Source organism: Bombina bombina, chromosome 5, assembly GCF_027579735.1.
Source record: "Bombina bombina isolate aBomBom1 chromosome 5, aBomBom1.pri, whole genome shotgun sequence".
In the NCBI taxonomy this organism is placed as follows: Eukaryota; Metazoa; Chordata; class Amphibia; order Anura; family Bombinatoridae; genus Bombina; species Bombina bombina.
Window position 1 is genome coordinate 537094230 of NC_069503.1, and position 27007 is coordinate 537121236.

The 27007-nt window shown below is 37.9% G+C and overlaps 1 protein-coding gene across 3 annotated transcripts in view; it reads left to right on the forward strand.

Annotated features, from left to right (window-relative positions):
• Positions 1–27007, forward strand: part of PLEKHG4B (pleckstrin homology and RhoGEF domain containing G4B) — a 199485-nt gene that overhangs the window by 36981 nt on the left and 135497 nt on the right. For all 3 annotated transcript variants that reach the window (XM_053714470.1, XM_053714472.1, XM_053714471.1), the window contains exon 2: positions 18855–19052. In XM_053714470.1, coding sequence (XP_053570445.1) covers positions 18855–19052 — 198 coding nt within the window. The remainder of the gene's footprint in view (positions 1–18854; positions 19053–27007) is intronic.

Consider the following 27007-nt stretch of genomic DNA (forward strand, 5'->3'; position numbering starts at 1 on the left):
CCCACCCCCTGATCCCTCCTTCACCCCCCTACTAGTCACCTCCATCTTAGGTACTGGCAGACAGCTTGACAATATAAAAATGTAAGGCTTTTTTTTTTATTAAAAAATGTTTCTGCAGGTTAGGATACCCCCTTAGCCTCCAATCTCCCTGATCCCTCCCAAACAGCTTTCTAACCCTCCCCCCTCTAACTATTGTCCACCATCTTAGGTACTGGCAGCTGTCAGTACCTATAACACCATTTGTATGTTATTTTTTTTATTTGATTTTTTTTTCTGTAGTGTAGTGGACCCCCCTCCTGTGATTGCCATTTAGGGACACCCCCACCCGACCTTTTTTCTGTAGCGTAGTGCCCCTTACCCTTTTTTATTTTCTGCTGTGTAGGGTCCTCCCACTCCCCCATCCCGCCTGCCTCCGCTGCTGGGCCGCCCATCTCCCCGATTCCCTCCCATACCTCCCACCGGCACCAGCAGCTGGTCGCTACACACAGTGACACAGACAGTGTCACTGTGTGTAACGATCTGGCATCTGCCCTCATATGGAACCGATCGCACTCCAGTTCCATATCCGTAAAGATACCTGGAGCTTGTAACTTAACAGCTGAGACTGCTGGTGCTTCCTCCGATGTGTATATATATATATTTATAAATATATTTATATATATATATGTTGTGCGGTACGATAGCCAAAGTACCGCACAACATATATATATACGTCTATTTGGGTAAAGGAGTTAAAGAATGCCAGAAAAAGGAGCAATACTGCATGAGGTGACAAGAGAAAACATGACCGTAAATAAACAGAATATAATATTCACAGTTTCAAGGAAAAAATAAATCAGAAGTTCTTGATGCTGACATGGAATATAGAAGACTGATGATTCATTATGTCCCAAGGCTTTAAACCAGGTATGAGAAAAATACGGCCTGGGTGGGCCAAGCTGTTCTGCTGATGTTTTCTGTGTTTAATCTCTACCTTTCCCATTTAGAAGTAGGAGTTATTTTAGTACCTGTAACAACATGGGTTTGTGTTCCGGACTATAAAAATATTCCTCCCATCCCTTAAATCATGAGATTTTCCAGCAGCTGAACGAGATATGGAATGCTGTTGAAGTACGTTATTTGAATGCATTAGATTGAAAGATACTCATGTCAATAAAATAGGTAACAGTTTACAAAATTAAATTCACATTGGGCTCCATGTACTAAGCAGTGCATGCTGCTATGGGGCCCATGTTCCAATTAGTGGATTTATTCATCAATTGTTAAAGGGATAATCAAATATATACATATACAGTGTCCACTGCTGTTTGCAGCAAAGCTGGGTGGACAGGTTCCCAAGTCGGCAACCTTGCCCATCCGCTGCTTCGTACATGCGGCCCAATGTATTCAACATCAATCTTTGCTTCATCTAACACTGTCTTTAAAAAAGGGGAAAAAAAGGTGTGTTTTTTCTGAATCAATGTTTTTTTTTACTATTAGATGTGTACATGCTTCTATCCACCAATAATACTGTGGCAGTAGTTTTTATCAGCCAGTGAGTGTGAATGCACCAATACCGGCTAAAATTAAAGGGGTTTTCTAAAGTAAAAAATAAAACTCTGTAATTCATTAGAGCAGCGATGGACAATTTTCTTACACATGGAGGATGCGGGCTGCATACACATTTATGGCTACTAAAACACACTCATGATAAAATATATTATTTAATACGGAGGCAGGGGGAGGTAGAGAGATAAAGATAGGGAGGTAGAGATGAGATAGGGAAGTAGAGAGAGATTTGGGGAAGGTAGAGAGAGAGAGAGAGAGAGAGAGAGAGAGATGGGGAGGAGGAAGGTAGAGAGAAACATGAGGAGAGGGAGGTAGAGAGAGGGGTGTAGATAGAGAGGTGGGGAGGGGGGAGAAAGATGGGAAGGGAAAGAAGAGTGCTGGGGAGGTAGAGAAAGATGGAAAGAGAGATAGAGAGATGGGAAGATAGAAAGGGCAAGAGAGAGATGTGGAGATAGAAAGAACAATAGAAAGATGGGGAGGGGTAGTTAGAGAGACACGGCGAAGGTTCGTTTGAAAGACATGGGGATTGGTAGTTAGGGAGAAATGCGGAGGGGTTGTTAGAGAGAGATGGGGAGGGGTAGTTAGAAAGAGATTGGGTGGGGTAGTTAGAGAGAGATGGGGAGGAGTAGTTAGAGAGAGATGATGAGGGGTAATTAGAGAGAGATGGGGAGGGGTAGTTAGAGAGAGATGAGGAGGGGTAGTTAGAAAGAGATTGGGTGGGGTATTTAGAGAGAGATGAGGAGGGGTAGTTAGAGAGAGATGTGGAGGGGTAGTTAGAGAGAGAGATGATGAGGGGTAGTTAGAGAGAGATGGGGAGGGTGGTAAAAGAAAGATTTGGAGGGGGAGGTAGAGAGAGATGGGGAGGGGTGGTTAGAGAGAGGTGGGGAGGGGTAGTTAGAGTGAGATGGGGAGGGAGGTAAAAGAAAGATTAGGAGGGGGAGGTAGAGAGAGAGAGGGGTGTAGATAGAGAGGTGGAGGGGGGAGAAAGATGGGAAGGGAAAGAAGAGCGCTGGGGAGGTAGAGAAAGATGGATATAGAGAGAGAGAAATGGGGTAGTTAAGAGAGAAACATTGGGAGGTAAAGTTAGAGAGAGAGAGAGAGATGGGGACAGGTAGTTAGAGAGAGATGGGGTGGTAGAAAGAGCAAGAGAGAGATGGGGAGGGGGTCGTTTGAGAGATATGGGGATTAGTAGTTAGAGAGAAATGCGGAGGGGTAGTTAGAGAGAGATGGAGAGGGTAGTTAGAGAGAGATGGCGTGGTAGAAAGAGCAAGAGAGAGATGGGGAGGGGGTTAAGTGAGATATGGGGAATAGTAGTTAGAGAGAAATGCGGAGGGGTAGTTAGAGAGTGATGGAGAGGGGTAGTTAGAGAGAGATGGGGAGGGGAAGTTAGAGAGAGATGGGGAGAGAGGAGACGAAATAGGGAGAGAGGAGACAAACTTAGTAAGTTACTGGTTTTGGTACAACTTGGAACAGCACAGGTCTATCTTTCAGCAGAAGCCAGCAGGGACCTCATGTTCTTCGTGCTCAGTCTCAGGGGCTCTGTACCTCAGCTCTTGATCTTACTGTTGTGCCCACAGTGCAGAATGACACTACAGCTCCTAGTTCTAGTCTCATTTTGTCACTTGTGGCAAACTCCCTCTCCCTAAGAAGACAGAACAGGCTGGAGGAGATTCTGTTGCATGATTGTGCCCTGCCGCACTGAGCCTTGTAGGAAATCCAGCGCTGGTAGTGAGCCACAAGTAATAGGGTCACAGGCTGAGCGTGGCCCGTGAGACACCAGTTGGCCATTAGTGCATCATAGCATGCAATGTTCTAATTAGTGTCCTTTTCTTAATGTGAGTAAACACATAGGTAAAATCCAGCTGTGAAACTGTAATGCATTGCAGCTCCTGAGCAGAACACGGGCAGTGCTTGGAGGCTACATTCATATGCCATTGCTAAGTGGTTCACTGGCCATATCCTGCTAAGGAGCTGCAATTTGCTGTGGCTCCCAAGCTGAACTTTAGCTATGTGTTTAACTCAGTTTAAATTTAAAAGTATATTTCTTTAAATTTAAGAAATAACTGCTGCTTTTTCCTGTGCATGATAGAAAGTGTTTGTGTACGGTATCCTTGAATTGTTTACATTCTTTTGTAGCAGTAGATTTTGTAACATCTGTGGCTTTGCAATTTAAATTCTGCTACAGGTGCAAAAAGTAAACAACCTCTAGATCTAACAGTACAAATGTAAACTTTTCACAATGATCCTCAGGAATGTAGATATCTAATGAGTTGTATTTACCATTAAAGGGACACTGAATCCAAAATGTTTCTTTCGTGACTCAGATAGAGCATGCAATTTTAAGCAACTTTCTAATTTACTCCTATTATCAAAATTTTCTTCGTTCTCTTGCTATCTTTATTTGAAAAAGAAGACATCTAAGCTATTTTTTGGTTTAGAACCCTGGACAGCACTTGTTTATTGGTTGGTTAAATTAATCAACCAATCAGTAAGAACAACCCAGGTTGTTCACCAAAAATGGGCCGGCATCTAAACGCACATTATTGCTTTTCAAATAAAGATACCAAGAGGAGTAAATTATAAAGTTGCTTGAAATTGTATGCTCTATCTTAATCACAAAAGAAAAAATGTGGGTTCAGTGTCCCTTTAAGAACGTTTTTGGAATTGGCTTTCATGTAAGATAAATATTACAACAACAAAAAACCTGGAAATTCTATATGTGCACTTGTTTTTGGACAAATTATTTGAATAACATTTTTTTTTTAAATTTCTTTTAAAAACAAATAACTAAAGGAACTTTTAACTTATTAACGGATATTGGTTGGTTAATTCATCATTCGTTTAAGGGATAATCAAATATAAACAAATATAAGAACTAAGTTTTTTCCCCTTTTCTTCTTTGTCTGATCTTTCTCTCTCTAATAATAATAATATGTTAACTAATTTTCTATCTGTTATTCTGATCATTGGTCTGAAAATGAATGCAAATTCTATTAGAAATACTTTATTCAGTAAGACATTCATTCTGTTAAAGGTTGCATAACGACTAGGGGGTCGATCCGATAAAAATCGTTGCCCGCAAAAGTCGGCGACGCCAATATTTGCGCGGGTTTGGTATCCTATATATTTCTGCCGTCGCCCGTAGTTTTTTGGGCCATAGGCAGGTATACCAAACCCGCGCAATTTGGTATCCAATATACAGCGTAAGGACTTACGTGGCGAAAATGGAGAAATCTTACTCCATTTTCACCTCGCCACAAAAAGCAGCCGTAAGAAGCCTTACGCTGACTATTGGAGCCCCGTAACTCCCTAAACTGGCTGCTAAATAAACCTAACACCTAACGCATGCGCAATGTCTATCTCCCTGTCAACCGCGATCTGCTAAATAAAACCTAACACCTAACGCATGCGCAATGTCTATCTCCCTGTCAACCGCGATCCCCCGCCGCAATCCCTAATAAAGTATTTAACCCCTAAACCGCCGCCATCTACATAAACTAACCCCCTACTGTGAGCCCCTAAAACCGCCACCATCTAACTGATCTATCCCCTAATGTGAACCCCTAAAACCGCCACCATCTAACTGATCCATCCCCTAATGTGAACCCCTTACACCGCCGCCATCTATATTAAAATTATTAACCCCTAATTTAATCTACCTACCCCGCCGCCAGCTATATTATCTATATTAACCCTAAGTATATTATAGTTAATATAGTTATTACATTATATATATTAACTATATTAACACTAATTATATTAGGGTTAATATAGTTAATATAGTTACTATAGTATTTATATTAACTATATTAACTCTATCTAACCCTAACACCCCTAACTAAATTCTTATTAAATAAATCTAATTCATATTATAAACTAAAATATTCCTATTTAAATCTAAATACTTACCTATAAAATAAATTCTAAGATAGCTACAATATAATTAATAATTACATTATAGCTATGTTAGGGTTTATATTTATTTTACAGGTAAATTGTTAATTATTTTAACTAGGTATAATAGCTATTAAATAGTTATTAACTATTTAATAGCTACCTAGTTAAAATAATTACCCAATTACCTGTAAAATAAATCCTAACCTAAGTTACAAATACACCTACACTATCAATAAATTAAAGAAACTACAAATATCTATCTAAAAATACAATTGAATAAACTAAACTAAATTACAAAAAATAAAAAAAAGATTACAAGATTTTTAAGCTAATTACACCTATTCTAAGCCCTCTAATAAAATTATAAAGCCCCCCAAAATAAAAAAATTCCCTACCCTATTCTAAATTAAAAAAAGTTCAAAGCTCTTTTACCTTACCAGCCCTTAAAGGGGCCTTTTGTGGGGGCATGCCCCAAAGAAAACTGCTCTTTTGCCTGCAAAAAAAAACACAGTACCACCCCCCAACATTACAACCCACCACTCACATACCCCTAATCTAACCCAAACCCCCCTTAAATAAACCTAACACTACCCCCCTGAAGATCTCCCTACCTTATCTTCACCACGCCGGGCCGAACTCCTCATCCGATCCGGGCGATGTGTTCCAGCAAGCGGCAGTGAAGTCTTCTTCCATCCGGGCGATGTGTTCCAGCAAGCGGCAGAGAGTCTTCTTCCATCGGCGATGTCTTCAAACAAATCGGCATCTTCAATCTTCTTTCTTCGCTCCTCCGCCGCGGAGCATCCTTCCGGCACGACGACTTCCCGACGAATGAGGTTCCTTTAAATGACGTCATCCAAGATTGGCTGATTGGTTCAGCCAATCGGATTGAACTTGAATCTGATTGGCTGATTCAATCAGCCAATGGTGGTGGGTTGTAATGTTGGGGGGTGGTATTGTGGTTTTTTTTTGCAGGCAAAAGAGCAGTTTTCTTTGGGGCATGCCCCCACAAAAGGCCCTTTTAAGGGCTGGTAAGGTAAAAGAGCTTTGAACTTTTTTTAATTTAGAATAGGGTAGGGAATTTTTTTATTTTGGGGGGCTTTGTTATTTTATTAGGGGGCTTAGAATAGGTGTAATTAGCTTAAAAATCTTGTAATCTTTTTTTTATTTTTTATAATTTTGTGTTTTTTTTTTTTGTAATTTAGTTTAGTTTATTTAATTGTATTTTTAGATAGATATTTGTAGTTTATTTAATTTATTGATAGTGTAGGTGTATTTGTAACTTAGGTTAGGATTTATTTTACAGGTAATTGGGTAATTATTTTAACTAGGTAGCTATTAAATAGTTAATAACTATTTAATAGCTATTATACCTAGTTAAAATAATTAACAATTTACCTGTAAAATAAATATAAACCCTAACATAGCTATAATGTAATTATTAATTATATTGTAGCTATCTTAGGGTTTATTTTATAGGTAAGTATTTAGATTTAAATAGGAATATTTTAATTAATAATATTAATATTAGATTTATTTTAATAAGAGTTTAGTTAGGGATGTTAGAGTTAGATAGAGTTATTATACTTTATATATATATAATATAATAACGATATTAACTATATTAACCCTAATATAATTAGGGTTAATATAGTTAATATATATAATATAATAACTATATTAACCCTAATATAATTAGGGTTAATATAGTTAATATAGCTGGCGGCGGTATAGGGGGATTAGATTAGGGGTTAATAATTTTAAAATAGATAGCGGCGGGGTAGGGGCTCACTTTAGGGGGTAGGTAAGGTAGATGGCGGCGGTGTTAGGGGCTCACTTTAGGGGGGTTATAGATTTAATATAGCTGGCGGCGGTTTAGGGGTTAATAATTTTATTAGGTTGCGGCGGGCTCCGGGAGCGGCGGTTTAGGGGTTAATACATATTTTATTGTTAGGATAGTGAGGGGGGATAGCGGGTAGAGGGTTAGACGTGTCGGGCTATGTTAGGGAGGCGTGTTAGACAGTGCGGGTGATTTAGACTTTAGTCAGGTTTTGTAGGCGCCGGCAGTTTCTAACGTGCCGTAAGTCACTGGCGACGCCAGAAATTTGTACTTGCGCAGATTTCTGGACATCGCTGGTTTATCCGACTTACGGCACTTTAGCATCTGACGGCGCAGTATATGGGATAGCTCGAGTTGCGAGCTGAAACTGCGGGCGACGCGGGTTCCCTCGCTTGCGCCGCAAACTACGATCTATATCGGATCGCGCCCTATGAATCTATTTAAAGGGACATTATACACAATGTATAGTTTTACTTATTTTTAAATAACATTGCTCAGACCCCTTAAATAACATTGCTCAGGCCCCAAAGTTTTATTTGAATACCGTCAGCTACCTACTCCAGCTTACTCCTGTTTGTGTAAAGGGTCTTTTCATATGCAAAAGAAGGGGGAGGGGGAGTGTCTTATTTCCCACTTGTAGTGGGCTTTCCAACTGCCGTTTCAACAGAGCTAAACTGACAGCTTCTAAGTAAGTTTTTAAACAGTTTTATCCTGGATTTTTATATCAGTATCTGTGCATCTTATTCTTTATAGTAGTGTCTATTACATGCAGTTATATGAAAATGAGTGTACTGTCCCTTTAATGAGAATATGTATGAAAATGGAATTGTAAACTGTGAAAAATGTGGTGCAAAAACATTTTGCTAATACTTAGATAAGTAAAAATGACTGTTTCCTCTGATGCAGATAACATAATAGTATAATGTGTTGTACAATAAATCTAATTATGTTAAAGGGATATGAAGGACAAATGACAACTTTCATAGTTTAGATAGAGTATGTCATTTTAAGAGACTTTTCAATTCACTTATATTATCAAATTGACTTTGTTCTCTTTGTAGGCTTCGCAGCAGCAATGCACTAATAAGATCTAGCTGGTGATTGGTTAGTTCACCAGATATGTTCAACTAGGCCCCAGTAGTGCATTTCTGCTCTCTTGATGACTTCACTCATGTTTTTAACTACTTTGCATGGGGATAAACACATAGATTATGTTATTATTCAACTACATGCAACTAACACGTTTAACAAATTGGAGTATATCTGTTATCTATATGACACACATGAAATAGCGATATCTAGCTGTGAAAAACTGTCAAAATATACTGAGCTAAGAGGAGGTTTAGAAATTAGCATATGAGCCTACCTAGGTTTAGCTTTCAACAAAGAATACCAACAAAACAAAGCAAATTTGATGATAAAAGTAAATTGGAAAGTTGTTTAAAATTGCATGCCCTATCTGAATCATGAAAGTTTAATTTTGACTAGACTGTCCCTTTAATGTTTATTTAAGAAATAAGAAGGTAGAAGATATAACCCCCCCCCACACACACACACACACACACATATTATTGTTACTCGGTTAAGATAACAATGGCCTCGATTCAATATCGAAAAAAACAGGATTGGCCGTTATTTTTTTTTTTATATATATATATTCTTTTTATTTGGCAAAGAGAAATTATTTTCAACAATACATCGTCAATATGCAATGATACAAGAATGTTCAATATATCATACAAAGATTTTAACAGATTTTTAGAGCTCTCAGAGTCCATTGGCTTCCTTTAGCGGGACAAGTTCATTTCATCCGGGCTAAAAGACAGGTATGTCCATGTAAAGGAATATTACGGTCAGAATAGTGTAGGACAGTGATTTTTAACCTTTTTTTTGCCGTGGCACACTTTTTTACATTAAAAAATCCTGTGGCACACCACCATCCCAAAATTTTAAAAAAATCACACATTGTAGCCTAATACAGCATATATATATATATATATATACACATACACACAAACTATGTATTGTGCTGTTATGCCATGCCTCCTACAAACTACCCCTGCACTGGGAGTAAAAAACAAGCAAAGTTTAAAAAATATGTCACACTGTTGTCAGTCTGCCGTGGCACACCTGAGGATCTCTCACGGCACACTAGTGTGCCACGGCACACTGGTTGAAAAACACTGGTGTAGGACATTAACCTTATTCATATAGATTGGGAAGCACAGTGGAGAGAAGCAGGTTATGAGGTGTTAAGCTCCATCTAGATGGGTCAGAGGACAAAAGCCCCTAGTGGCTACCTTCTAAGTATAATGCAAAGATATTGAACAAAATAACTGTCTAAACCTTGAGTACTGCTAAAACAAAAGAAAAAGAAACACATAGAAACAAAATTTTCATGTGTACCATAATGGCCCAAGGTGTTATGTGGTATGTGATATTTCTGCCAGTAAAAAGGAGTCCCATAGGAATTGTATGTCGTGAAAAAATGTCAGTTGGCCCAGCTTGAGATAGTGGAAACGTTCCAGTAACAAATTTTTATTTACCAGGGCTTTCGATTGGCCATTATTTTTTATTTATTTGTTTTTTAACCAAACTATACCAATTTTACCAAGTCAAACACAACCAAGCTTCATAACTCCCACGCTATTAGTTCTCCATTTCCCCATAATGGCACTGTTAATGACCAATAATGATTGGCAAGTATAGACAAGATAATTCAGCACCAGTGTTACCTGTGCTAGCTGCTGGGCTTCACACTAAAGCCCCAGAAATAATCACAGTTCAAAAATGCAGCAGCACCAGTGCAGTAGTTTAAAAATGTACAAACAAATAATGCAACGTTTCGGACACTGTTGTCCTTAATCATGCATGATTGCCAATCACTAAAAACTGAATCAATGAATGAAAAAATACATCTGCTCTCCAGGCTGCCCAGCCCCTCTCTTCAACTGGCCAGGGCATTTATCCTCATTCTGCTTGTCTTCTCTCCTTACAATCTCCTCTAAATAATTTGAACATATATTTTCACATTTAATTGATAGAGATGATGTGTTCAGTATCATTTTATATTTGGTGTAAGTTGTTTGTCATCAAAAGGGCCATTGCTGTTGTTGGCATAGGCAGCGCCATCTTGTTTTTAAATTCCAAGCAAGCGCAGCTCGGTGGCCAATATTGTTATTGTTTATCCAATGTGTGTTATTGGTCGATATGTGGGTATCGAGCATTTATCAAGTGTCTTTCTCTGTTGGATTTGATGTGTCCATTTTGTTAGTCGATAACTTGTGGTCTAGTGGATTGTAATCGCCAAAGAACATGCTGTCCATGCATCTTATAGGCGATATGTTATGGTTTGCATTGTGATTGTTCTGGTGTAAAAAAAAAAGCATATCATTAGCCAAAAAACCCCCAGGATTGACTAGATTGAAATCAATGCTAATGTTGCTAAATATAATTCCTGCTGAAAATTTACCAAATAAGGTTATGGTACCATTTTTAATGAACTTAAATACTGGAACAAACAAAACAAGATAGGGATATATAACTAAATCAAATTATTTTAATAAAGGGACAGTCTACACCAGAATTGTTATTGTTTAAAAAGATAGATAATCCCTTTGTTACCCATTACCTAGTTTTGCATAACCAACACAGTTATAATAATACACTTTTTACCTCTGTGATTACTTTGTATCTAAGCCTCTGCAAACTGCCCCCTTATTTCAGTTCTTTTGACAGACATCCATTTTAGCCAATCAGAGCTGGCTCACTGGATCTCCACGTGCGTGAGCACAGTGTTATCTATATGTCACACATGAACTAACACCCTCTAGTGGTGAAAAACTGTTAAAATGCCCTGAGAGAAGAGGCGGCCTTCAAGGGCTTTGAAATTTGCATGTGAACCTCATAGGTTTATCTTTCAACTAAGAATACCAAGAGAACAAAGCAAATTTTGTGATAAAAGTAAATTGGAAAATTGTTTAAAATTGCATTCTCTATCTGAATCATGGAACTTTACTTTGGACTAGACTGTCCCTTTAAGACAGTGTAAGTGATATAAATTCACATAATCTTATATCTTAAACAGTTTACAGAATATAATCACTAGTTAGTGACAAATTTATTAATTAAAAGGTTTGGAATAAACAATAGTATAACACTAGTATTATAGTTATCCAAGCAAAATCTATGAATTATACACCCAGATAATAATAAACTATTAGGAAAATTGCCAAATGTTTTTTGTGAAACAAATATCTCATAAATGTGTGTATATATTCAGCAACAAAACCACAGTTAAAAAGAAAATCAAGTAAAACCAATATTCCCACTATTAACAGCAAATAAATGCATCTTCTCAAATGACACAAGAGGTCACATAACCAGGTGGATGTCAGCTGATCACCACGGTAACAGAGAACACCTGATCCATACACATATGTAACAAAATCTAGGGCTGGGTAGCTCCTCATTCACTCCCTAATTTAAATAGAGGGATAGGAGACTCTTTATTTGAAAGAGGCAATGGGGGTCTTGTGTTGGCTCAGCTGCCAGGTGATTGTCATAACAATGACAAATATCTTACACTATTGTTTGTAGGGGTGCCTGGCAGTGTTAAAGAAAAGCTAGTATCTTCACCATAGAAATATGTCATAAGACTCCTTGCTCATGTTCCTTTAGCAGATAAGTGATTTTCAATGATAACCATCACCAGGAATTTGGCATCATTTTGTTTTGCTCTTGGTGTGAGGCTTCATATATCTAAGTAAATAAAATAAAAATAATACTGTAGCCAAATAAAAATGAAGAATTGGGTGAATGCTACAATGGGAAACATTTTGTGAAAATCTATGTAGGATGATATTTTTTTCCCCTTAATCATTACTTTTTAACTACTACTGTTTGGACAGAAATAGGATCATGCATGCATACATTGCTCAAATGAATGGAAATCAATAGAATACTTGGGTTGCACAATGCATGGAGCATACTTACTAATCAGAGTCCGTGTAAGAGCAGAGATTGGCACCTCATACGTGCCTGCATGCTAATCTTAGTATTAAAAAAAAAAAATGCAACAGTAAAGCAATTTTTTATGCCCCTTTGTAGTAGCCTCAGTATACTATTATGATGTATAGTTTTAAAATGCTATCTGCTATTTGAGTGAGATGTTTTATTCCTACTTAGGGCGAGATTTAAGAAAGTAAAATGAACAGGGGCATACATCTCCAGCCCTGTCCTCTCAATTTTGCATCTAGCGGCCAGCACTATGCTGCCCGCATTTTCCATTTCACACTACTGCTTGTGTGCAATGCTGCCCACTGCTTGCGTGCAGTTAATCGCGCACAAGCAAGAGCCTTCAATTACCCTGGTTGAAAAAGTCCAGGGGTATTGACGTACGCCACATAACAGGTGGAGACATGGTTTAAGAAGTAGTGGTCTCATGACCGCTGCTTCTTTAATCTCAGGTACAGCTGACAGTGCTCCAACCCCTCCATAAATGGGGCTCTTAAAGTCTGTATAAAAAGATATTGTAAATTGACCACAATTTTTATTTTATTTTTTTATTTTTTTTAAAAAAGCATGATATATTTTATTTGTAAGCATCTTGATCGTATTTATACACTTTGTCAAAGTGACAGATATTTTCAAAAAATGTATTTCAGAAAAAAAAATCTGTTAGAATTTAGCATATTTAATTCTTTATGGAATATCACTTTGCATCCTTTTGTTAAAGTAAAATAACGTGAAGACAGCTGTTCCAAATTAATAAGGTTATAATTGTACAATTAAACATATTACAACAAAAATGACTACAAGTCACTTTACAGTAATACAGAGTGTGTGTGGAGCGCAGCATTAGATAGCAACAATGTCTCTCTTTTTATAGGCCATCTTGGGTGTTTCTGAGAATATTCACATTAAGCACCTCGTGGTCTTCTTATCTTGTCCATACAAACTTTAGGTGTTACTGTAGCTGAAAATACTTACTTTGCATATACAGCAGTTTCTATACTAGCTGAATTGACAAAAAGAAATGTAACTGTTTAAAAATATCACTTGTCAGTCCCTCATAACACATAAGTAAAATATATATACAGAATTAAAAATATTTTTCCTTAACACTTTACTGTCAAGTGTGATGATAAAATGATTTTTCAATATTGGAAAATGGCACAGCCTTTTCTTTCATGTAATTAACAAGAGTCCATGAGCTAGTGACGTATGGGATATACAATCCTACCAGGAGGGGCAAAGTTTCCCAAACCTCAAAATGCCTATAAATACACCCCTCACCACATCCACAATTCAGTTTTACAAACTTTGCCTCCTATGGAGGTGGTGAAGTAAGTTTGTGCTAAGATTTCTATGTTGATATGGGCTTCTCAGCATTTTTGAAGCCTGATTCCTCTCAGAGTACAGTGAATGTCAGAGGGATGTGAAGGGAGTATCACCTATTGAATGCAATGGTTTTCCTCATGGGGATCTATTTCATAGGTTCTCTGTTATCGGTCGTACAAATTCATCTCCTACCTCCCTTTTCAGATCGACGATATACTCTCATATTCCATTACCTCTACTGATAACCGTTTCAGTACTGGTTTGGCTATCTGCTATGTGTGGATGGGTGTCTTTTGGTAAGTATATTTTTATTACTTAAGACACTCTCAGCTATGGTTTGGCACTTTTTGTATTTATATAAAGTTCTAAATATATGTATTGTACTTATATTTGCCATGATTCAGGTTTCAGTATATTTCCGTTTGCAGACGGTCAGTTTCATATTTGGGAAATGTTTTTTTAGAGAAAAAAAAATTCTTACCTGGGGTTTAGTCTTTTTTTCAATTGACTGTCTTTTAAATTTGCGGGCAGAATTAGGCTAGCGAGGGCGCAAGATGCCAACGTTTATTGCGTCATTCTTGGCGCAAGATTTTTTTGGCGCAAAGTTATGTCTGTTGACGCAAATTTGTCATTTCCGGCGTCTTAGTTGACGCTGAATCCTTCACAAGGTTGCATCATCCATGACGCAAGTGTTTCATTCGAGACGTTTGTTGTGTGTCATACTTGGCGCCAAATATTTTCATTATTTAAGACCCCATTCCTATATGCCTCTTGCCTTTTATTTCTATCAGAGGGCTATGCTGTTTGCATTTTTTTCCCATTCCTGAAACTGCCATATAAAGGACATTGATAATTTTGCTTTATATGTTGTTTTTTTCTCTTACATTTGCAAGATGTCTCAATCTGATCCTGTCTCAGAAGTCTCCTTTGGAACCCTGCAGCCTGATATCAGTTCTACCAAAGCTAAGTACATTTGTTGTAAACTTGTGGAGGTTATATCTCCTGCTGTGGTTTGTAATAGTTGTCATGATAAACTTTTACATGCAGAGAATGTATCCATCAGTAGAAGTTCATTACCTGTTGCTGTTCCTTCAACATCTAATGCACAAGATATACCTGTAAATTTAAAAGAATTTATTTCTGATTCTATTCAGAAGGCTTTGTCAGCCATCCCGCCTTCTAATAAACGTAAAAGGTCTTTTAAAACTTCTCATAAAGTTGATGAAATTTCAAATGACCGGCAACATGCTGATTTATCCTTTTCTGATGGGGATCTATCTGATTCAGAGGATCCTGCCTCAGATATATACACTGACAAATCTTCTTATTTATTTAAAATGAAGTATATTCGTTCTTTGTTAAAAGAAGTGTTGATTTCATTGGATATGGAGGAAACTAGTCCTCTTGATATTAAAACTAGTAAAAGTTTAAATTCTGTTTATAAACCTCCTGTGGTTATTCCAGAGGTTTTTCCAGTTCCTGATGCTATTTCTGATATGATTTCTAAGGAATGGAATAGGCCTGGTACTTCTTTTATTCCTTCTTCAAGGTTTAAAAAATTGTATCCTTTGTCAGCAGTTTCTTTAGAGTTTTGGGAAAAGATTCCAAAAGTTGATGGGGCTATTTCTACTCTTGCTAAACGTACTACTATTCCTACGGAAGATAGTACCGGTACTTCTTTTAAAGATCCTTTAGATAGGAAATTTGAATCTTAAGGAAAGCTTATTTATATTCAGGTCATCTTCTCAGGCCTTTTTGGTTGGAACATTTAGCGCAACAAGAATTGGATTCTGATTTGTCTAGCATTCTTCGCTTGCTTAAACATGCTAATCATTTTATTTGTGATGCCATTTTTTATATCAAAATTGATGTTAAATCTATGTCTTTAGCTATTTTAGTTAGAAGAGCTTTGTGGCTTAAATCTTGGAATGCTGACATGACTTCTAAGTGCAGATTGCTATCTCTTTCTTTCCAAGGTAATAAGTTATTTGGTTCTCAGTTGGATTAAATCATTTCAACTGTCACTGGGGGGAAGGGGGTATTTTTGCCTCAGGATAAAAACCCTAAGGGCAAATTTAAAGCTTCTAACCGTTTTTGTTCCTTTCAATAAAATAAGGAACAGAAACCTAATCCTTCCCTCAAGGAATCTGTTTCCAATTGGAAGCCGTTTCCAATTGGAATCTATTTCCAATTGGAAGCCTTCCAAGCCATTTACGATATCAAAGCCAGCCCCCAAATCTGCATGAAGGTGCGGCCCTCATTCCGGCTCAGCTGGTAGGGGCAGATCAAGATTTTTCAAAGATGTTTGGATCACTTCGGTCCAAAATCAATGGATTCAGAGTATTGTTTCTCAGTGGTACAGAATAGGATTCAGAGTAAGACCGCCTGTGAGAAGATTTTTTCTCTCACGCATTCCAACAAACCCAGTAAAGGCTCATGCTTTCCTGAAGTGTATTATCAGGGGTAATCATGCCAGTTCCGTTTCAGGAACAGGGTCTGGGGTTTTATTCAAATCTATTCATTGTCCCAAAGAAAGAAAATTCATTCAGACCAGTTTTGGATCTAAAAATTTTGAATCGATATGTAAGAGTACCATCTTTCAAATGGTGCGTTTTGTTCAGCAAGGGCATTATATGTCCACAATAGACTTACAGGATCTATATCTTCATATTCTGATTCATCCAGATCACTATCAGTTCCTGAGATTTTCTTTTCTACACAAGCATTACCAATTTGTTGCTCTTCCTTTTGGCCTAGCGACAGCTCCAAGAATCTTTTCAAAGGTTCTCGGTGCCCTACTCTCTGTAATCAGAGAGCAGGGTATTGCGGTGTTTCCTTATTTGGACAATATCTTGGTACTAACTCAGTCTTTACATTCTGCAGAATCTCACACAAATCAGCTAGTGTTGTTTCTTCAAAGACATAGTTGAAGGATCAATTTACCAAAAAGTTCCTTGATTCCTCAGACAAGGGTCTCCTTTTTAGGTTTCCAGATAGATTCAGTGTCCATGACTCTGTCTCTAACAGACAAGAGATGATTAAAATTGGTTTCAGCTTGTCGGAACCTTCAGTCTCAATTATTCCTTTCAGTAGCTATGTCCATGGAAGTTTTAGGTCTCATGACTGCAGCATCGGATGCGATGCCCTTTGCTCGTTTTCATATGAGACCTCTCCAGCTTTGTATGCTGAACCAATGGTGCAGGGATTATACAAGGATTCACAATTAATATCCTTAAATCCCAATGTTCGACTATCTCTGATTTGGTGGTTAGATCACCATTGTATTCTTCTAGGGGACTCTTTCGTTCGTCCAACCTGGACTGTGATCACAACAGATGCGAGTTTTTTTAGGTTGGGGAGCTGTTTGGGGATCTCTGACAGCACAAGGGGTGTGGAAATCTCAAGAGGTGAGATTACCAATAAATATTTTGGAACTCCGTGCGATTCTCAGGGCTCTTCAGTTTTGGCCTCTATTGAAGAGAGAACCATTTATTTGTTTTCAGACAGACAATATTACAACTGTGGCATATGTCAATCATCAGGGTGGGACTCACAGTCCTCAAGCTATGAAAGAAGTATCTCGGATACTTGTTTGGACGGAATCCAGCTCCTGTCTAATTTCTGCAGTTCATATCCCAGGTATAGACAATTGGGAAGCAGATTACCTCAGTCGTCAGACTTTACATCCAGGAGAGTGGTCTCTCCATCCATATGTGCTTTCTCAAGTTGTTCAGATGTGGGGTCTTCCAGAAATAGATCTGATGGCATCTCATCTAAGCAAGAAACTTCCCAGGTACCTGTCCAGGCGGAAGCAGTGGATGCGTTGACACTTCCTTGTTGTTATCAACCTGCTTATATTTTCCCACCTCTAGTTCTTCTTCCGAGAGTGATCTCCAAAATCATCATGGAGCAATCGTTTGTGCTGCTTGTGGCTCCAGCATGGCCTCACAGGTTTTGGTATGTGGATCTTGTTCGGATGTCCAGTTGCTAACCTTGGCCACTTCCATTAAGGCCGGACCTTCTATCTCAAGGTCCGTTTTTCCATCAGGATCTCAAATCATTGAATTTGATGGTATGGAAATTGAACTCTTAGTGCTTAGTCATAGAGGTTTTTAGACTCCGTGATTAATACTTTCTAACAATTTACATGGTTCCAGGAAAGGTCAGAAGGCTTCTGCCGTTTCCTTGGCTCTGTGGTTAAAGCTTTTGATTAATCAAGCTTATTTGGAGTCGAGTCAAGCCCCGCCTCAGAGAATTACAGCTCATTCTACTAGATCAGTTTCCACTTCCTGGGCTTTTAAGAATGAAGCTTCAGTTGATCAGATTTGCAAAGCTGCAACTTGATCTTATTTGCATACATTTACTAAATTCTACCATTTTGATGTATTTGCTTCTTCGGAAGCAGTTTTTGGTAGAAAAGTTCTTTAGGCAGCTGTTTCAGTTTGATTCTTCTGCTTTTGATTTAAGTTTTTTCCTTTCAATTATGAGATTAAAACTTATATTTTGGGTTGTGGATTAATTTTTTTCAGCTAAATGGCTGTTTTTATTTTATCCCTCCCTCTCTAGTGACTCTTACGTGGAGTTCCACTTCTTGGGTATTGCTATCCCATACGTCACTAGCTCATGGACTCTTGCCAATTACATGAAAGAAAACATAATTTATGTAAGAAGTTACCTGATAAATTTATTTCTTTCATATTGGAAAGAGTCCATGAGGACCACCCCTTTTTTATGGTGGTTATGATTTTTTGTATAAAGCACAATTATTTCCAAATTCCTTTGTTGATGCTTTTAACTCCTTTCTTTATCACCCCACTTCTTGGCTATTCATTAAACTGAATTGTGGGTGTAGTGAGGAGTGTATTTATAGGCATTTTGAGGTTTGGGAAACTTTGCCCCTCCTGGTAGGATTGGATATCCCATACTTCACTAGCTCGTGGACTCTTGCCAATATGAAAGAAATTTATTTATCAGGTAAGTTCTTACATAAATTATGTTATTTCTGTTCCTGATCATAATACAAACAATTATTGCAGTCTGTGCCTAAAGGAATACTGTATATATATATTTTTTTATCAATGTACATTTAGAAATTCTTCCAAATTTAAGTTTGAATAGGTTTACTTTATTTTTTTATTTTTTTTAAATAATTTTGGAGTGTTTTTATTATTCTAATGTCTGTATGGTCTACAGTAAGCTATAACATAATGCTTATTATATTTAATTACAGGATTCCGAATCACTTGACACCTATATTCAGAATACTTTATCTGCACTATACCCACCATTTGAAACCACAGCAGCCACAGTTCTTTGGCAACTTTTTGGGATTGTCGAAAAGTTTTACAAAGGGGATGGACTCCGATGCCTAATTGATTTTCTTGTACCAGCTAAGAGAATACTTCAGAGCATTCAGCAACAAACCTGTGTAAGTAGAGACACTTTTTTTACAATATTAGTAATCATAAAGTAAAAGATGTGGAGTTTAATTAATGAAAGGCTTTGGAAACGCTTACTTTTTAAATAATTACACTTTTATGTCTTCATATAGTCCGCCGTTCTTCCGCCCATAATGGATACTCTATTCCTTACTTCAGTGACGATTCAGCCTTTAGCCAATCTTATTGCGTCCCCTTTGGTGTCCAAAGCCAGGGGCTTTATTATTTACTTGTCAAAAACAAGGTTTAGAAAAAATCAAGTGCTGCAATTCATTTTGTTAAAGAATCCTTCTTAATACAGTCTGATGATTTTTCAATAATCTGGCCTTTTAATAACACACCTGTGCCCGCAGTTCATGAAGAAGTGAAACGTCTCTCCACTCCAATAGCCAATGCACACCAGAATTCATCAGGAGGATAAGTTAAGGCACTTTTTTGCAACAAGGTTGGAATATACCCCTATAACTGGCTTGCTGCAATTGTTTTTAGTGTTTTTAGTGGCCAGACCTAACCCACCACTTCCATACCTCTAGGTAATCTGCATATCCATTTAGCAAAATTAAATGTTTCAAAATAAATAAATAAACCTTTGAGAAACACTGCTGTACAACAAGCCTTATTAAATAAAGCCCAGTATTACCTATTATTAAAGCTTGCAGCGTAGAATACTTTTCTTCTAAAGCAGTGGTCTCAAAGTACGGGCCCTAAGGCCATATGCGACCATCAAGATAGTTTCACCTGGCCCTCCAATGCATTGTCCAGTGTAGACTCCCACCATGCACTGCTTGGATAAATGTAATTTTTACGCTGTTATACAGTTCCAGTAGGATCACTTTACTTGGCATTTACAAGATATAGATGAATGTGTATGTCTGTTGTGGGATACAAATCCCACCTTACTCTACTTCTTGGGTAAATGTCACTCCTAGTATATCCTGTTCCAAAGCACTCACTCTGTTTAAGCGGCCCCCATGGGAGAAGAACACTTTGCCAGTGGCCCCTAGATACCTTAAAGGGGCATAAAACCCAAAATGTTTCTTTCATGATTCTGATACAGAATACAATTTAAAAACAACTTTCCAATTTACTTCTATTATTTAATTTGCTTTCTTCTCTTGTTATCCTTTGCTGAAAGGTTTATCTATGAAAGATCAGGAGCAGCAAAGAACCTAGGTTCTAGTTGCTGATTGGTTGCTGCATATATATACCGATTGTCATTGGCTCACTCATGTGTTCAGTCAGCAACCAGAAGTGCATTGCTGCTCATTCAACAAAGCATACCAAGAGAACTGAGAAAAATTCTTAATAGGGGTAGAAAGTTGCTTAAAATTCCCTGCTCTATCTGAACCATGAAAGAAAAAAATTGGGTTTCATATCGCTTTAAGCTTGATACCCCTGTTCTAAAGCATTGAATGCTGGTTAAAGGGGTAATAAACACCTAATTAAAAATCATTTCTATTCTCTTGCTATAGAATAACATATCAGTCATAGCTAAACATTTTAAAAGAAAACAAATTACAGCTTGCTGCAATTGTTTTTCAAACTCCACCCACTTCTTGCCTTATTTGGAGGACCCAATCCAGGACCAAGTCTGCAGACATCAAGGCTAGGCATGGTAATCTTTTTAGAACAAAGTGCATTGTTTTTCAGTTGTTATCAGTGAACTAGGGACAGATATTTAGCAGAGTTAGCCATGAGAATTTAGCAGGGTGCATTTCAAGTTATGAGAATTAGAAAAGCTACAATTTGTAGAGCTAAATTACATGGAAAAAAGGGGCAAAATAAATAATGGAAGTATATTGTAGAGTTGTTTTATTACTCATGAATAAACATAATTAAAATCTCAAGGTGCTTACTGTCCCTCTATGTACACCCAATTTATATAAGAAACAGTGCAGTGACACATTACTAAGTGCCTTCCAGCAGTTATTGTCTGCTTCCTTATCAAAAAAATTCCTATTACACCCTTTAAGGAATGTCAACAATATGACTATTCGCCTGGTCTATAAAATAATCATGACTAATGCATGTTCCTCCTAAAAAGCAATATATTTCCATTAATGTAATAACTCCCACCTAGCATTAAAAATAAAGATACATGAATGAGTTTTGGAGGTGAAACCAAATCTGTACTGCTTTAAATGAGAATTTTATTTTTTATTTTTAAATTTATTTTATTAAAGGGATAGTCTAAGCCAACATTTTTATTGTTTAAAAAAATAGATAATCCCTTTATTACCCATTCCCCAGTTTTGTACAGAGAACATGGTTATATTAATATACTTTTAACCCCTCTGATTACCTTGTATCTAAGCCACTTTCGACAGCCCCCTGGTCACATGGCTATTTATTATCTTTTGACATGCATTTTAGTCAATTACTCATAAATAACTCTGCGGGCGTAAGCACAATGTTATTTATATGGCTCTCCTGTTGTGAAAAGCTAACAAAAATGCATTTGATAAGAGGCTGTCTGTAGTGGCTTAGAAACAGGCAGAAATTTAGAGGTTTAAAGGTTATAAAGTATATTAATCTAACAATGTTGGTTGTGCAAAGCTGGGGAATGGGTAGTAAAGGCATTGTCTATATTTTTAAACAATAACAATTTTGGTGTTGACTGTCCTTTTAATTTGCTGCATCAAATTGAGGGTATTTTTACATTGATCACTGTCATTGATAATGAAAGGCTGACCACTGACATTATTTACATTAAAGTTACAGTATGTTGTAAAATTGTTTTTACCTTAATGTGTTTTCAATGACTTGTTATACAAGATGCAGAGTATAAAATGTATGAGAAATTCTTCTTTTTAGTTTAGTTTTGTATATGAAATAGCTGGTTTTGTTCTTTGACACCACAACCCATCAAATTGGGTTGCAATAGCAGGGAATTCAGATCTGCTTTAAGTATAGGTAGGAATACCACAGGCAAAATCAGCTATTTCCAACGCTTATATGAATTTAAAGAAGCTATTTTTAAATAATTAAATACATTCAAGCAGGTAAAATGGATCATTGGAAACAAATTAAAGGGAATGGCAATGGAGTAGCATTATGCAACTCCCATACATAAATAAAAACATGTTAAGTGAATGTAAATTTTGATGCTAAAGTGCCCGGTTTTTAAAAATTCTATTAAAAACAGGGGCACTTTAATTCATAAAAATTTACATTTCCCTCCTGTTGTGAAAAAAAACTTACCTTTTAAACTTCACAGCAGCTCCAGCTTCCTCTGGTCGTTGTAAGCCATTTCTGATGTCAGAAATGATGGATAGGTCATCCTTCAATCACAGCTTCCCCCTGGGGGAATCAGTGTCTGATTCAATGCCGTGATTGGAGGAAGCCGGATTCCTCATTTTAGACCCAGGAAGAGGCTTTGCAACGGGCGGAGGAAGCTGGAGCTGCTGTCAAGTTTTATGATAAAGTAATTTTTATTATTTTTGTAATAAGGGCATAGTAACAAAAAGAAGGGGAAAAAGAAACAATCCATAATAACATGAATCTTGGTTTCCAAAAGTTACATGGTAAGTAGAGTAAAAAGGATTACAAAATACAAAATCAACAAATACCGTAAATTGTGAGTCCTCTTCAACATAGGAAGCCTATACACATCAACCGTTATAATAAAGGAATCAATGTAATAAAAAAACGGCTTGAGTATAAATATTTAGTATTGCTAAACACAATAGATCACACTTTGACCCAGCAAAACAACATATTTCCAAGAAGAGGAACAACATAATAAAAGACTAACAAAAAGAAAAGAATGGAAGTAAAGTAAAGAGGGGGAAACGAGATACAGAGAAGGGATTATCTCCTGACCACATCACTCCGATCATGATGTGTATTGTGTGTATATTTTACTATTTTTCTATTTACCTATTTTTCTATTTTTCTCCTGTCACAACTGAGGGCCAAATGCGCATGAGGGAAGGGTGCCCTATTGGAAGGACTCTGTTGACCTAGAATGGTATGCTAGGCCATATTGTGTAAGACCCAATAATACCAAACCTTCTGGAAGGTTTCTTTGGTGTCTAGGATAAATGCTGCCTGTGCTGACATATTGTAGTAAAATTTGATCTTGAGTATGATTTCCTCCCAAGAAGGGGCACCTTCCTTCCAATGACGGCTGTGCATGTTATCTTAATGAACAAGTTGATGTGTTTATTAAATTCCCTAAGTCTAAAATGAAGTAAGGCTTGCTCCATGGATAGATTAATTGGGCTATCCAAAATAAAACTTAGAAACCGGGATAGTTGGTTCCAGACTCTGTGTGTGTGGGAGCAGTCCCACCACATGTGTTTATAATCACCTTCCTCTCCGCAACCTCTATAACAAAGTCTGGATCTATTTCTAGAGGAGTGTGAGGTTATCTCTGGTGTAAGATACCAACGAAAGTTGGTTTTAATGCAGTTTTCCAGCATGTCTGCACTCAATAATCCTTTCCCCGCATTATATAGAATTATGTGCCATTCCTGAATCTCTATTTCCTTATTAATATAATTTTCCCATTTAGTCTGCAGAGTGGATTTAGAGTTTCCTGTGGTGGATTGGATTGCATGGTAAAGCCTTGAAATAGTGCTCTTGGGTCTAGATGTGACACTACACATATTCTCTAATATGGAGGGAGGGTTTTTAGCTATAGTTGGCAAAAGAGGTTGAATGATAGAGGTGAGCTGTAGATACAGGAACCATTCTAATTTAATTGGCTGTAATTTATCTTGTAACTGGGAGTAGCTCATCACTTTACCCCTTTCCAGGAGGTCTGCTATTCCATAGAGTCCTCTATTTTCCCATTTCTTTAAATTCGACACCAGTTCCGGTCTGACTATGCATGTGAGTGGGGTTTTAATGGAGTGTTGGGGAAGTAGAGCTAAAGAGGTGGTCAACTTGGACCATTGTTTAATCATAAAATCTATAACAGGGAATTTGTGGAATTTTCTATTAAAGCACCTCTTTGGGTCCCAGAGAATCAGATCACGCGGTACAAACCCGCGATATCCGATTCAAGTTGCGTCCATATAATGTCCTCATCAGGGTCGTTGAGAAGGGCTGTCTGTGCCAGTCTAGCTGCTTGGTAGTAGTGTTTGAAGTTTGGTGCCCCCACCCCACCCAATCTTCTATTCCTATTGAGGATTGCCGTGGGAATTCTAGCTTTTTTGTTTCCCCTTATAAAACTATTTATACGTTTTTGGAGGTCGTCTAGGACTGGGGTTGGGATTCCTATCGGTAAGGTGCGGAACAGGTATAAAATCCTTGGTAACACCATCATTTTGACTGCCGATAGTCTACCAAACCACGAGAATCTTAGTTTACTCCAATTATTTAAGTCTTGTTTTATAGATTTGTACATGGGGGGGCAGTTGGCACGATATAATTCTGTTGAGTTTTTTGTAAGATTAATCCCTAGGTATCTAAGATGGTGTCTAGCCCATTTGAATTCGAAATTAATCTCTATCAACTTTTTGGTATGTTCTGGTAGCTGTATAGGTAGAGCTTCACATTTCTCTAGGTTAACTTTATATCCTGATATTAATGAAAAAGAGTTAAGAGTGTGGTAAAGGTTCGGCAGTGTTATTAGCGGTTTTGACAGGGAGAGGAGGATATCATCCGCGAAAAGTGTAAGCTTGTATTCCATTTGTTTTATTTTAATTCCTGCAATATCAGGGGATTTTCTAATATGTTGGGCCAGTGGTTCTATGCATATTGCAAACAGCAAAGGGGACAAAGGGCATCCCTGACGGGTACCATTAAGAACCGCAAATCTTTCCGACTGGTGACCCATGGCTCTAACACTCACTGAAGGGGTGGAATATATGTTTTGAATTGTGCCCATGAACTCCCCAGTGATACCTATCCTGTTTAAAACTGCCTGCATGTACGTCCAGTCAACTCTGTCAAACGCCTTCTCCGCGTCCAGAGAAAGGAGCAGAGAAGGCGTTTTCGTCTCATGTAGATAATCTATCAGGGTCACCATTCTCCTGATATTGTCTGGAGCTTCTCTGTTTTGAATGAAACCAACTTGATCCGGATGGATCAACTTGGGGAGTAGATGTTTAAGGCGGTTAGCTAGGATTTTTGTAAATATTTTTAGGTCCTGATTTATTAAAGATATTGGTCTATAATTTTGACATAACGTCCTATCTTTGCCTGGTTTAGGGAGGACTATAATTTTGGCATCTAACAGTTCAGGTGGAATAATGTGACCCTGCAGGATGGAATTGCAGAACTGGACTAGACGCGATGTGAGAGTTGGTTTAAATAATTTGTAGTAGTCACCCGGGAAGCCGTCAGGGCCCACAGCTTTACCTGGTTTTAAATCTCTGAGGACCCCTATTACCTCCCTATCCGTAATGTCAGCATTTAGTGAGTCTAGATCTTGTTGGCTAATCTTGGGTAAAGCAGCCTCCTCCAGAAATGTGTCTAAGGAGTTCTGCGTTTGTATTGATCTATTTACTTTCTGTCCGTCATATAAAGATCCATAATAAGTCGCAAATGTATTAACTATGTCTTTAGGATTTGAGGTCAGATCCCCCTTTGAATTATAGAGGGTAGGAATAGACATGTCTCTAGTTCTGTTTCTAATTTTATTTGCCATAAATTTGTCCTGCTTGTTTGCGTATAAGAAATATTTAGATTGAAGTCTTAGCCCTGCTCTGATCGATTGGTCAGTAAGTAGATTGTCAAGAATTTGTCGCTTGTCCTGTAGTGTTCTATATAAACTAGTGGAACCAGTAATTTTATGGCGCTTTTCCAAGCTTGCTATTTCCAACTGAAGAGAGTTAAAAAGTGCTGTCAAGTTTTAAAGGTAAGTTTTTTTCACAACAAGAGTGAAATGTAAATTTTGATGAATTAAAGTGCCCCTGTTTTTAAACAAATTTTTAAAAACCGGGCACTTTATCATCAAAATTTACATTCACTTTAAGTATCTTGTCTCACAGTGTTGTCTTGCTATTTCAAAATTGATTTGGTTATTGGGATTATTTTTTTTTATTAGTTTGGACTGTTTTCTTCACAGTGGAACTTTTTTTTTTTAAATTTAGGCCAAAGACTCAAGGAGGCCTATTTATCAAGCCGTCAACCGCAAATACACCGGAATTCCACAGCATAATTGTGGCGACCTTAATTCGACCTAGTTATCAAAGCCTACAGACCGGCAAAATTTGAAATCTGTGACGTAACATACGATCCGCCGGTCTCAATCCGACACAGATAGATGCTTACGTCATTACAGATGTTCCGAATACACATTCAGCACTATTTAACACTTTTTCAAAGTTATCAAATAGTTAACCGGTATGCTCGCGGCTATTCCGGCCCAGCGTACCTGGTTTTCAATCCGCCAACCTGGAGGCCGCGGATGCCATAGGAATCAATGGGAGTCTGAAAGCAGTGAAAGCTCATGTTCGATGCTGCCAGATATCCCATTGATTTATATGGTAGAAAACCAGTTACGTTTACACCTAACACCCTAACATAAACCCTGAGTCTAAACACCCCTAATCTGCCGCCCCGACATCGCCGCAACCTAAATAAAGTTATTAACTCCTATCCCGCCGCTCCCGGACCCCACTGCAACTAAATAAATGTATCAACCCATGATTGGAACAGCCAATAGGATGAGAGCTGCTCAAATCGTATTGGCTGATTGGAACAGCCAATAGGATTTTAGCGGCTCTAATCCTATTGACTGAGTGGAACCTTTCAGCCAATAGGAATGCAAGGGACGCCATCTTGGATGACATCACTTGCATTCAAGATCCAGTTTACCGCGGAGACCATATTGAAGAGGAGCTCCTCATCGGATGTCTTCAGGATGGACCCGCTCCGCGCCGGATGTATTCAGGATGGACCCGCTCCTCGCCAGATGGATGAAGATGGAAGAGGCCGCCCAGATGAAGACTTGTTGCCGGCTGGATAGATGGATCCTTCAAGCAAAACTTCA